This window comes from Mustela lutreola, chromosome 7, assembly GCF_030435805.1.
Source record: "Mustela lutreola isolate mMusLut2 chromosome 7, mMusLut2.pri, whole genome shotgun sequence".
NCBI classification, from domain to species: Eukaryota; Metazoa; Chordata; class Mammalia; order Carnivora; family Mustelidae; genus Mustela; species Mustela lutreola.
In genome coordinates, this window is record NC_081296.1 from 81,022,008 (window position 1) to 81,035,004 (window position 12,997).

At 57.7% G+C, this 12,997-nt stretch overlaps 2 protein-coding genes across 2 annotated transcripts; one reads left to right on the forward strand and one right to left on the reverse strand.

Annotated features, from left to right (window-relative positions):
- Positions 1-428: 428 nt before the first annotated feature.
- Positions 429-7,303, forward strand: CPNE6 (copine 6). The gene is made up of 17 exons (XM_059181704.1): positions 429-537; positions 1,879-2,050; positions 2,492-2,671; positions 3,055-3,129; positions 3,295-3,369; positions 3,531-3,614; positions 3,704-3,793; positions 4,150-4,254; positions 4,454-4,540; positions 4,760-4,819; positions 5,307-5,440; positions 5,524-5,578; positions 5,665-5,716; positions 6,029-6,162; positions 6,309-6,545; positions 6,752-6,926; positions 7,058-7,303. The coding sequence occupies exons 2-16, from the start codon at positions 1,883-1,885 to the stop codon at positions 6,887-6,889; spliced, it is 1,674 nt and encodes a 557-aa protein (XP_059037687.1). The 5' UTR covers positions 429-537; positions 1,879-1,882; the 3' UTR covers positions 6,890-6,926; positions 7,058-7,303.
- A 1,757-nt stretch (positions 7,304-9,060) lies between these two features.
- NRL (neural retina leucine zipper) lies at positions 9,061-11,682 on the reverse strand. The gene is made up of 2 exons (XM_059179682.1): positions 11,302-11,682; positions 9,061-10,407 (listed from the first exon to the last, which is right to left on the reverse strand). Exons 1-2 carry the CDS (start codon positions 11,680-11,682, stop codon positions 10,075-10,077), a joined length of 714 nt encoding a protein of 237 aa, XP_059035665.1. The 3' UTR covers positions 9,061-10,074.
- Positions 11,683-12,997: the final 1,315 nt, after the last annotated feature.

The window sequence follows — 12,997 nt, forward strand, 5'->3', positions numbered from 1 at the left end:
TGAATATCCCCAACAGGCGTGATGTGGAGAGCGCTGTGCGACCGGGTGTGTTTCCGTATGTGTACCCATAGGGCTGTAATTGGCGTGGTGTCACCGAGAGTTTATGTGCTGCCGCCTGTGTGTGTCAGGATACGTGTGAGCCCATGACTCGTGGGTGCCTGTGTCTCCATCATCTCCTGGTGTGAATGTGTGTGTGTACGCCCTGCCACAGTGTGTGCAAGGGTGTGGGTGTGGTGTGAAAGGGAAGATGTGTGTCACTGTGTCTGTGGGGGTCCTGCCTCTGAGCCACCCCCAACCCGCCCTCCTCCCCCGGTTCTGTGGTTCCCTCCCAGGCAATGGCCCTGCCCCTCCCCTCTTCTCCCTCCCAACCGGTCTATGCGGGGGGAGCTGGTGCTGCGGCCCCCCCATCCCTCCCCATCCAGGCCCCATAAATAGCAGCAGAGCCGGAGCCGGAGCCGGCGCCAGCGGCTGGAGCAGCAAGGGAGTCAGGGCCAGGGCCAGAGAGCCGGAGAGAGGAGCCCCCCGACTAGAGCCCAGGTGAGCCTACCCTTCCTCCCTAGCTCAGCCCCAGCCTGGCCCAGCCTGGCCCAGTCTCCATAACAACGTCTTCCCCAGCCCCCAGAGAGGTCTCCAGTCCTGCCCGATCCCCTCACCACCACATGCCCCTGCCCAACTCAGGGACCCTGTGAGAATTGGGAGACTTGTGGCTGGAAGGCAGAGCTCCCCACCCACCCACCCAGACCCTCCCTCACATTTCCAGAAAGGTACGCGTTATGGGTGGGCGGGCGGTGGGGGGGGACCCAGCCAGAGAAGGGTCCCAGTTCTGAAGGAGGTACAGGAACTGGCACACCCTTCTGGATACAGACACACAGCTAAAGGACAGACACACAGGGTGGGGGCATTCAGACACACCAACGCGCACTCGCTTGGGGGAAGCACGACACGGGAGCAGACAGCCTCACCCTGTGATGTGGACAGACACAGATAGATGAACTGACCGGCCGTGAACTCGGGCCAGCATACCCCTGCCTGCTGCTGCCCGAGGCTTGGTACCACTGCTGGGGGAGGGTGGCATGCGTGCATCCCACGGGCAGCATGGAGGGGGCTGTGGCTCCCCAAAAATCCTGTCGCTAAGAGACAGTGCCAGTGCTGCCAAGAAGTGTGAGAACAGGGGAGGTGGGGAGGGAAGCGAGAGTTGTCATAGTGGGAGCCCCTGCCAGGAACCTGGAGGAGCGTTCAGCAGGGGCAGGGCTCTGCCTCTAAGTGCCCAAGCCCACCACCCCTCCCTTGCCATAAGCCACCCAGAAGGTAAGTGGGGGTAGGCGGAGAGGGACAGCGCTGCTGGGCATCTTACGACCTGCCCCCTCCTGCCCACTGCAGACTCCGTTCCTGAGGCCCACCCCCTTCAGGCTTGCAGGGGCTCCACCACCCATTTCCCCACCCCCTTGCCCCAGTTCAGCTCCCTCGTGCCAAGACTGAGTGCAGTGCTGGCTTCAACATCGGTCGGGAAATAGCAGAAGGTGCTTAGGTAGCAGAAAGCATGGATCAATCGATGGCCCAGGAACCAAGACTGCCAGGAACCCCACACACACCCCCAGCCCTCTCCAGCCCCATCCATACATAGTAGGCCAGCAGGGGTGACAGAGACACAAGGCAGGAGGCTCAAGTCCTCCACCCTCCCTGTTCACAGCTCCGGGGAAGCCAAGCTGAGAGCAGGGGCTGGGGGTTGAGTAGGGGGAGAAAGCAGGACATCCGTGAGATCCTAGGGCCTCAGGAATCAGGACAAGGTGGGAGTGGGGCCCAGGTTCCCAGAAGACAGACCCCTCCCCTAGCAGATGTTCCTTTCCAGTGTCCAGGCCATCTGCTCTGTCCCCACAGTGACATGTCGGACCCTGAGATGGGATGGGTGCCTGAGCCCCCTGCCATGACACTGGGGGCCTCACGGGTGGAGCTGCGGGTGTCCTGCCATGGCCTCTTGGACAGAGACACACTCACCAAGCCCCACCCCTGCGTGCTGCTCAAGCTCTACTCTGATGAGCAGTGGGTGGAGGTGAGAACGGGCTCCGGTCTTGTCTTAACTAACCTCCTGGCCTGGGAAGGGGGGTGCTGGGAAGGGGCAAGGAAAGCCTCACAGGGGAGTGTGAGGACCTGAGGGGCCTCTTCTCAAGGTTGTGGGGGTGAGCCGGGAGACAGGCGTGCCATCATGACAAACACAAACCATTTTATAGCTTCCAAAGTCCGCAGAGTCTCAGAGGGTCCTGAGAGGGGCCGAGAGGAAGTGGCACAGCTCCCAGAGACCCTATGGGAGCCCCCAAGGACTGATGGTTTAGTCAGGGGGCTGGCAGCGCCCTGAGCTCAGGGTTGAACCTAGCAAGGGAAGAGCTAGCGTCTGGGGACACGGGAGACGGAGAAAAGCTGGCATGAGCAGGGTGGTCACGGGCAGGGAGAAGCCGTCTGGGTTCCCAGAGGGCCCTCACCCCTCCCGCTGCAGGTGGAGCGCACAGAGGTGCTACGCTCCTGCTCCAGCCCCGTCTTCTCCCGGGTGTTGGCCCTTGAGTACTTTTTTGAGGAGAAGCAGCCGCTGCAGTTCCATGTGTTTGACGCGGAGGACGGAGCCACCAGCCCCAGCAACGACACCTTCCTTGGCTCTATTGAATGCACCTTGGGCCAGGTTTGCATCCCCATCCACCCCATCCCCATCAGCTTCCACCTCTGAAAGCCAAAATAACAGAGAATCAGCTCCAGAGTGAGATCATTTTGGACCCCATCTCCACCATTCCCTGGCTGTACAGCCTTGGGCAAGATACTTAACCTCTTGGTGCCCTCCTCTAAACAGTGCCTACTCTTCATGTTGCTGTGGAAACTGGGGCACCTAGGTGGCTCAGTTGTTAAGTGTCTGCATTTGGCTCATGTTGCTGTGGAAATTAAGTTCCACCCTAGCCCAAGTCCAGTCCCTGGGAGCACTCTAAGGACCCATGTGACCCTGTCCCTTGTTTCCTGGCCAAGGTAGGGGGGAGGTGTCACAGCTGGGGCTTCCTCCACTTCCATCTCCAGATCGTGTCACAAACCAAGGTCACTAAGCCATTGCTGCTGAAGAATGGGAAGACTGCGGGCAAGTCCACCATCACGGTAGGCAAGGTCACCTGTACTCCCCCTTGGGTGGGGCATTCAATGCCCCTGCATGGACATCCATGGTGATGTTATGTCCAGGACTGGCCCCCACCTAAGGGAAAGGGCATAAGGTGGCCCTTTGGGTGGTAGAGGGAAACCCTGCCACTTGTCTCTCCCTTGCAGATTGTGGCCGAGGAGGTATCCGGCACGAATGACTATGTGCAGCTCACCTTCAGAGCCCACAAGCTAGACAACAAGGTTGGAGCCCCAGAGTCTGGGCCCCCATCTTCCTTGTTAGAGAGCCCAGCCCCCCCTCCCCCACAATCAAGACAAATCAAGGCTGCTCCCCCTTCTCAGTGTTAGCCGCCTCCCCCTACAGACCTCACCGCACTCACCAGTCCTTTCTTCTGCATCCCCAGGATCTGTTTAGCAAGTCTGACCCTTTCATGGAGATCTATAAAACCGATGGGGACCAGAGTGACCAGCTCGTCTGGAGGACTGAGGTTGGTGATTAGGGCTGTGGGGAGGGGGAAGGAAGAGTGGAGTAGGGGGATGTGGCTAGGAGGTGACCAGCTCTCCGGTGCCTCTCAAGGTGGTGAAGAACAACCTGAATCCCAGCTGGGAGCCATTCCGCCTGTCCCTGCACTCCCTGTGCAGCTGCGATGCCCACCGGCCTCTCAAGGTGAAGTCCCTGCCAAGCAAGGGCAGCCTATGGGAGCAGCCAACCTCTGTCTGAGACATTGCCCCTGAGTGTACCAAGACCCTCTCTCTCCCCCATGTGTTAAGTCCTTCCCACTGTGGGGTAAAGACCCAGTCACAGCTCAACGTTCCCACTTTGCATACCTTTTATCAAGGCCAAAGTCCCTGTCAGATGGAGCCAAAGAATAAAGTTCAGCAGGTACCCTCTTTGGGCAGTTGAAGATGTCTGTCTGGGCCCAGGGACTGTTAGCCTCCGCCTCCCTCAATCCCTCGCCCTGCCCCCCAGCAACCACTGCAAAACAACCCTGACCCTTTCTACTACCCTCCTCGCCTTCTCAGTTCCTGGTGTATGACTATGACTCGAGCGGGAAGCATGACTTCATCGGGGAGTTCACCAGCACTTTCCAGGAGATGCAGGAAGGAACAGCAAACCCCGGGCAGGAGGTGCCACAGAGATCCCTGGGAGAATTCTGAGAGGGTTGAAGAGCCTAGTATATGGGATGGGGGAAATGATGGAAAGTAACTGGGCTCAGTCTAAGGAGGGAGCCCTTGGGGTCTTGGTCTGGGAGGCTCTGCTGGAAGGGAGAGAAGGGGTCACCTGCTGGAACTGTGACTCTGGGCTTGTGGGGTGTGTGGGGTCTAGATGCAGTGGGACTGTATTAACCCCAAGTACCGGGACAAGAAGAAGAACTACAAGAGCTCGGGGACTGTAGTACTGGCGCAGTGCACGGTAAATCCCAGTGCCCCCCCTCACATTGGACCCTCAGATTCAACCCTCCCCTTGTTTCAAAGACCGGTTTCTCCTCTTCTGAGAACGGAGAAGGCTTGCCCTATCCCACCAGGAACTTCAACTTCAAAAACCTCCCCTCCCCTTCCCCCTCACTGAAACCCCACCCAGCTCCCTCCTCAAACAACCATCCTGCTACTTTACCTCTTCCCCTCCTGCTAGGTGGAGAAGGTGCACACCTTCCTGGATTACATCATGGGCGGCTGCCAGATCAGCTTCACGGTAAAGGCCTGGGAAATATGAGGGTCACAGGCAAGAGGTAGGGGCTAAACACATAATGACCAGAGGAGCCCCAAATCCCCCTGTTCCTCCCGGGGCCTCTCATGAGCCTCAGCATTGTTATTTTGTACCCCTTACCCCACTCCATGATGAGGCTACCTGTGAGCTTGACTGGATTTAATTTATTTTTTTTAAAGATTTGATTTATTTATTTGACAGAGTGATCACAAGTAGGCAGAGAGGCAGGCAGAGAGGCAGGCAGAGAGAGGGGAGGAAGCAGGCTCCCTAATGAGCAGGGAGCCCGATGTGGGGCTCAATCCCAGGACCCTGTGATCATGACCTGAGCCAAAGGCAGAGGCTTTAACCCACTGAGCCACCCAGGCACCCCATTGACTGGATTTAATTTAGTCCTCCCTATAGACCCTACCTCTGAGCCAGCCCTCAGTGAGCTCTCATGGATGCAGTGTGACCCTGTCCCCACGTCCACCAGGTGGCCATTGACTTCACCGCCTCCAATGGGGACCCAAGGAGCAGCCAGTCCCTACACTGCCTCAGCCCCCGCCAGCCCAACCACTACCTTCAGGCCCTGCGCGCAGTGGGAGGCATCTGCCAGGACTATGACAGGTAGGAGGGAGGTAGGCTAGGGAGGAGGGAGGCAGATAGGGAGGCCTTGCCGGATGGGCCCCACAGCCTTCTCTTCTCTCCAGTGATAAGCGGTTTCCAGCATTTGGCTTTGGCGCTCGAATCCCCCCCAACTTCGAGGTAGGCTGGGATTGAGAGGAAGGGAGGATTTGGTGGGAGAGTAGGCAGAAAACCATCTTCTAGCTGCTCTGGTCTTATTCTCACAGGTGTCCCATGACTTTGCTATCAACTTTGACCCGGAAAACCCTGAATGTGAAGGTAAGAGGGCAGATTTTCGCCAGTCCTGCCCCACCCCCATACAGCTTGCACAGCCTGTACAACCTCCTGCAGGGGCACAGGCTCCATCCTCATGGGCCCAGCCCCCCCCCCCCCCCCGGCCCATCTCACCACTCAGCTTTTGTCCATCTGGGACTCCAGACCCCTGGCCTAGCATCAGACCAGCCAACTCTCCTGCTTAGTAAGGAACTTAGGGGGCCAGGCAGCCCTGAGACAGGCAAGGACCGTCTTGCTTAAAGTGTGTCCAAAAGGGCTCCCTGCTAATTTCTGCTGGCCTCACCCCCTCGCCTACAGAGATCTCCGGTGTCATCGCCTCCTACCGCCGGTGCCTACCCCAGATTCAACTCTACGGCCCCACCAACGTGGCCCCTATCATTAACCGCGTGGCCGGGCCAGCTCAGCGCGAGCAGAGCACGGGCCAAGCCACGGTGAGGAGGCGAAGCAGGCAACCGGGCTCTGCCCCCCTGGGTGTCCTCAGGTGGAGCCGGGCCCAGGGCCTGGGCTTGGGGTGGGTGCCAGCGTCCTTGCACACAGAGCCTACCTTTCCTCCCCTCCGCCTGCCCTCTGCCCTCAGAAATACTCCGTGCTGCTGGTGCTCACGGACGGTGTGGTGAGCGACATGGCCGAGACCCGCGCAGCCATCGTGCGCGCCTCCCGCCTGCCCATGTCCATCATCATCGTGGGGGTGGGCAATGCCGACTTCTCCGACATGCGGCTACTGGATGGTGACGACGGTCCCTTGCGCTGCCCCCGAGGGGTGCCCGCGGCCCGCGACATCGTCCAGTTCGTGCCCTTTCGGGACTTCAAGGATGTGAGTGCCCGGCGCCCCCTCCCGGTCGTAGGACTCCTCAGCTCCTCAAGCCCTCAAATCAGACCCTTCTCTCCCGCACGGGATTGATGGCTTGCGAAGGACTCTGGAGCCCAGCGGGCCGCCCCCCCCCCCCCCAGGCTCGTCCTCTTGCCTGACCCCGCCCCCACCCTCCGGGCCTGCTAAACCCGTCCCCGCCCCATTCCCAGGCTGCACCTTCTGCGCTTGCCAAGTGCGTCCTGGCTGAGGTGCCCAGGCAGGTGGTGGAGTACTACGCCAGCCAGGGCATCAGCCCCGGGGCTCCCAGGCCCTGCACACCGGCCCCGACCCCCAGCCCTAGCCCGTGACTGCCTCCCACCGGACCAACGCTCCCTCAGCCTCTCAGTGAGTCCGGGGGTGGGCGGGCGCCCAAAGCGGTGGCGGCGGGGGGTGCAAGGTGGGGCTTGGTGGAGCACATCCGGACTTCGTGTGGTGGTGTAGGGGACAGTGCTTATGACTATCCCGCCCTGTCCCAGGTGCCTGTCCTGACCCTTGTGACTCAAGTGACCAGTGCCTCTCCCTCTTGGACCAGCTGTGACCCCTAGGTCCTGGAAGTGTGTGGTGAGCCCTGCTCTTTCTCTCCAGGCCCCATACCCCTCAGCCTTGTGATTTTCTTCAGTGATCCTGACTTTCTGATCATTAATAAAGGGAACCACTCCTAACACCTCAGTCTCTATCTATCATGCCCCAGATGCCCATGAATGGTCCATAATGCCCACCCATCCACACACACCATTAAGAAATGAGGACCAGCACCTTTCAAATCTGAGCCAGAGCTCCCACAAAGCCTGGGATCTCAGCGGTTTCACCCTAGCTGTGTGCCAGTGGGATCCGAGGAGCCCCCCTACCCTCACCTCCCAACCCCAGGGGGCCCAGCACCATGGAGGTTAATTACCAGAGATGGGGGGTGGTAATGAGGGGTTGTCAAGGGGGCAGGTTGATCCCCTCTTACAGCTGTCTCTAGAGAAGCCCAGCTGAGTCCCCCAGGAGCTTCACTCCAGCCCCCACACAGCTGTGGGGCGGGCCAAGCAGGGGTGTTGGGGGGACAGAAGGAGGGCAGCAGGTCTGTGAGTGGATTATGAACACAGAGGGGGCATCTGAGGTCTGTGTAGCTTGGTTTTCCTGGGTGTGTAAATGTGCGTGTGTGTTCATGCATTATCCCTACCTCTCCACAAGTGTGGCCTTCGTGTTTCAGAAAGCCAGGCTGTGTACCCTTAATAACATTAACAACAGCAGTGAACATTATTGTTTGGCATGTGTGAAACTTTGTGCAACGTGCTTTAAGTGCATTCACGCTCACTCGGTAGTTAGCATCGCTTTCCCCATTTTTCTTCAAATCAAGGGAGGTTTCATTTAAATCCACCCATCAGCAAAGAACTGGTGAGCCTGGAATTGAGCCCAGACCCATCTGACTGAAGTGCCCACACTCTTAATCACGGGTGTGCAACTTCTGTGTGAGCCTCATCTTGAGCCCCAGGTGTATGGATACGTGGGCTGATTGTGCACCCACGTGGGTGGGTGCCTGCTGATGGCTTCTCTGCCTATGTGTGTGCTGTGCAAGGCCTCAGCCAGTTAAGGAAGGTGTGCAAGAGCAGTTTTGGGTCTGGACTGATGCTCCAGAGGGTGAGAACACAGGTGATATCCTGAGCGAGGGAAGAAACAACGAATCCTGGAGGGACCCTCTCTGCCCTAGGCTCTCCCTTCAATGATATGTGTGGAAGGAAACGAAGAAGGAGAAGACAAAGGTGTTGTGAACCACTCAGGAGAGAGAAGCCAGAGCCAGAGAGGGTGGCCAGTGGCCAGTGTTGGAAAAGGAGAGAGAAAGAGAAAGAAAGAGAAATCCTGGGGGAGATGGAGGAGATATTGCAGGCTCCTGAGTGGAAGAGGGACGAGCTGGGCTGGAGGAGGGGGAGGAGGGAACAAGAACTGTGATGAGAAAAGACAGCTGGGGAGGGGGTGGATAGAGGGGGCAGAAAGGAAGAGAGACATATGGGAGCCTCTTCCCCACCCTCAACTGCTTCTTCCTATTTATTATGTCCCTTAGGGGACCTATGTCAGTGGCTGGTGAGGTAGCTGCTCCCAGTTCAATGCCTCTGCTCTGCCCAGAGCGCTCCCCCGCCCCCGCCCCCCCCCCACCTACTCTCTCTGTAGGCAGATGAACCAGAGGGCTGGGTAACCATGGCAACTATGGGACCTCAGGATAGCCATAGGCAGGCCTGGCCCAGTCACTGATGCTCCTGGGCTTCTGTGCAGTGTTGGTAGGAGGAGGAGGCTCCATCTGGCCCAATCCGCACCCTTCTACCCCATTTTCATTGGGCCTCCAGAACTGAGGCTCAACACACACACACACACACACACACACACACACACACACACGAGGAGCAAGGCTAAAGAATGAACACTTCTTAAATGGTAAGAACATTTAGCCAATAGTATAAAGTTCTGCCTGAACTTCAAGTTTAATTCACAAAAACCTCATTCTTTCAGCATCTTGTCATACTGAGTAAAATCTCACCTCAGCCCTCAGCAAGGCAGGAGGTAGCAAGGGTACCTTACACAGGTCTGGAGGCCAAGGCAGCCTGGAGGGAGCAATGGAGGACCGGTGTGTGGGCTCCTCCACTGACCAGGCTGCAATCAGGAAGCAGGAGCAGGACAGGAAGTCCCTTTGGTGAGGTTGTCCTGGGGGCTTCTTGGGGAGACTCTTGGGGCCCCACACCAAGGAGATATCAAAACTGTAAAGGTGTTAGAAGTCATCCAGCCCAGGATTGGGAGGTAACAGAAACCAGGGAAGCAAGTGGTTTTCTCAAGGTGACAGAGGCTGGGACTGGCACCCAGGTACCCAGACTCCTGCCCAGAGGTCTCTCCCAGCCCACACCAAGCACTCCCAAAGTTCCTCAGGCGTTTGCTGCTCTGGGCCCTGGAGGCCACCAGGCTGGGTAGGAGGAAAGCTTCTTGGATAGAGTTCCTAGACTGTCTTGCTGTTGGTAACTGAAATCTTGAAAATGCAGTCGTCCTAAAATGGGGAGTTACAAGCCTCGGAATGAAAACATGGCTTCATTGCTAATTACCACCTTAATGCACTACAGGTTGAAAACCTTGAATTAAAATCTAAACTGAGGGGGAGTCACAGCACTCCCTCGCCTCCCATTCACTGTTACCCAGCTATCAACCACGCCTCCCCACCCTCCCCCTCACACACAGTGGCCGGCACTGGCTCCTCCAGATCGCAGCGTCCTGGTCACGTGGGGTGGAACGGGAGGTGGAGGGTGTTCTGGGCTGCCTGCGTGATTAGACTTCTCTCCCAGAAAATGACCAGCATCTAACCTCGGAGCATGCCCTGAGGGGCCAGGAAGTTCGGGGATATTTATGTATAGTCACACCACGGAGTGTCTGGCGCCAGAAGGCGCTCAGTAACCATCTAGTGAACGGTACAGTGGCCTCCTGGGTGGTGCCCCCCACCCTCCTACGACACCACTCCGAGGCCCCTAGCGGCTCAGAGGAAGAAATGGGCGTGGTCCCCGGCCCCAGGGCCGCTCGAGGTCAGCCGGTCACAGCGAGCCTTGTAGAGGTCACGCTCCCTGACCAGGCGGGCCACCTCGGCCCGCAGCGCGTCCAGCTGGGCTGCCAGGCGGGCGCGCTCGGCCTCTAGCCCGCGCCGCTGCTGCAGCCGCTTGGAACGACAGGCCTGCGCGTAACCGCGGTTCTTCAGCGTGCGGCGCCTCTGCTTCAGCCGCAGGGCCTCGTCGCGCCCGCAGCCCCGCAGCTGCCGGTTGAGCTCCCGCACAGACATCGACACCAGCGCCGCGTCGGAAAACCGCTCCGCCAGCTGCAGAGGGAGCGGGCGGGGAGCGGGTCAGCGCGGGGCCCCGCCCAGCTCCAACCAAGAGTCGCCGGTGGACTGCCCCGCCCCCGGGAAGCTCCGCCTTCGGCCCCCGCCTTACCGGATGCTCGCCCGCCCACCATATCCACCCCGCAGTCCAGACCCCGCCCCAGGTCCCGACAAGCCCCTCCTCCCTGGGGAACGCGCGCCCCTTTGTGTCTGCCCCGCACCGCAGGCCCCGCCTCCCACGGTCGGGCGAGCCAGTTGCAGGTCTGGAACCCGCGCCATTCCTGCGCTGTGCTTAGCGTTAGGTTCCAGGCACTTTTTAGTGTCCAGTGGACACGCGCCGAGGCGGACCCCGCCTGCCAATGCACCTCTCTCCCCTGTCCTAAAGTCCGCAACCCTGTGACCCTTAAAGGATTTGGATTACATCCTAAAGCCCTCAACACCCCCATCTGTGTCTATAATTAATAGGATGAGTCCCAATCCTTCCTGAGAAGATTGGGGGCTGGGGAAGCACGATGTTTGAAAAGGCCAACCTCATTCCCGTTCCCACAGTCTGAACTCCGTTCCACACACAATTCTTTCCCTGGTTTCCACAGATGGGAGTATATTTACCTCCCCGTAAAGAACTGCTCCCCATTAATTCTCAGCCATCCCCTTTTGATACTCTTCTAACCTTCTCCCTCTTCCTCCTGGTTGGAACTACTCATTTCTCTCCATTTGGAAAAAGGGGAGGGGGCAGAAGGTAGTTTTCTCTACCTGATTTTCTTTCAAGGGCCCTTCCATTCTCCTGCCTCTGTCTCTTCCCCAATCCATAACTCTGTCCAGGAATTCTTCCCTTCTTGGTCTGTTCTCCCTCACCCTGCCACCCCTCAGACCCACACACTGATCACTCACCTGGGCATGTTGGGCCCCTGTCTCCTCCGGGCTCCCTGGGTAGTAGCTGTGGGTCCCCTCCATAGGGACTGGACCTTGACCCTGCAGCAGCTCCAGGGCCTCCTCAGGACTCAGCCCCAGTGCCTCCCCAGCTCCCAGCTGCTGCTGCAACGTGGCCAGCCAGTACAGCTCCTCCAGGCCTGGCCTCGGGCCCTCCGTAGGCCCCACCATGCCTGGCTCACTGAAGGTGGGTGAAGGAGGCACTGAGCTGTAGGGTGTGGAGCCCAGTGAGGCTGTTGGGGGGCCAGATCGCCCCTCAGAGGGTTCCCGCTTTACCTCAAACTTCATCAAGTCAAAGTCATTGACATATTCCATAGCCAGGGGGCTGGGAGGCAGTGCCATCCTGAGGCTGGACTGGGAGGGGTGCACCTGCAAAAACAGAGGAGAGCTGGAGCCTGCCTGCCAGCCTCCTTCACTGGAATGTGCTTCTCCCAAGGCCCAAGTGCCCTGGAGAGCCAGAGTTCTGGAAAATCCTGAGTGATGGTGCAACGCTGTTCCTTAAAGAGTCACCTCTGGGCTGGAACAACTTTTCAGGTGGCAGGGGGTCCTGACTGGGGGCAGGCAGCTTAGAGGCATGAATGAGGAAGAGGACATACAGCATGGCCCCTCGCCCCACTGGTGCTTCCGCAAGCTATGAAGAACAAGAGGAACATGGCAGTACTTCCAACTCTAGTGCTGGGGCATACTGAGAGGGTCTGTCATCTCAAGAGACATCATTCTATTTCCAAGCAATCAAAAAATTTTGCTTAATTAACTGTGACAGAGTATGTGTCTATTTTTGGACAACGGGAAGGCGTGTATGCTGTGAATTTTAATGTAGAGATAATGCATTGTTATACCTCTCAAAACACCCTAAGTCGATGCCTTGCACACAGAAGGGCCTCAGCGCACACCTGTTCTATGGGTTAATCAATCAATTAATCCCTTTTATAGGAGCATGAGATGTTCCAAAGAGAAAAGAAAGGTCCTAGAATTGGTTCTAGAAAGATCAGGACTGGGTGGTGACCGTCTTTCCCCAAGCCAATATCTCCAAAGGGAGCCAACCAAAATTGGTTTCCTCCTTCTATTCAGAACCTGCTATGTTGTGCAAACTTGGACAGATCACCTCCCCCATTCTGACCCCCATTTCCTGTTTCATTCAATAAAGGCAGTTAGACTTTCCCATTTCCCAGAGTGTTCTGGGAAACCCTTAGTCTGAAAAATACCCAAGAAGTTGATGCTCAGATAATTTTGAGAAATGCTGCCTCCCATCCCCATATTCTACAGGTTCACAAAGCATAGCAGCATATTAATCTGAGAAATCCTTCAGTAAACCATCTGTTCAACCTCGACCCAGAGTGTCCCAAACTTATGTCAGCAAGGAGCTCTCTCTTCCCTATTATCAACAACAGAGTGTGTACTCACCTGAGGAACATCAGGCTAGGTGACCTCAGAGATCCCTCCCAGCCTGGAATTCCCAAGCTGGAGCCCAGCTCCCAGTACCAACAGCCCCACTGCCAGCCCCCAAAGGGGCAACGTAGGGAGTGCTAATCCCTGGGGCTTGGCATTTGGCTCCATCTTGACACCCCAAGCCTAGATAGCCCCCTTTTTAATGGCAGCTCAGACGCTCAGGCTCTGCCCAGAGAGGTGGAAGGAAGGACAAGCACTTCTCTCTTCC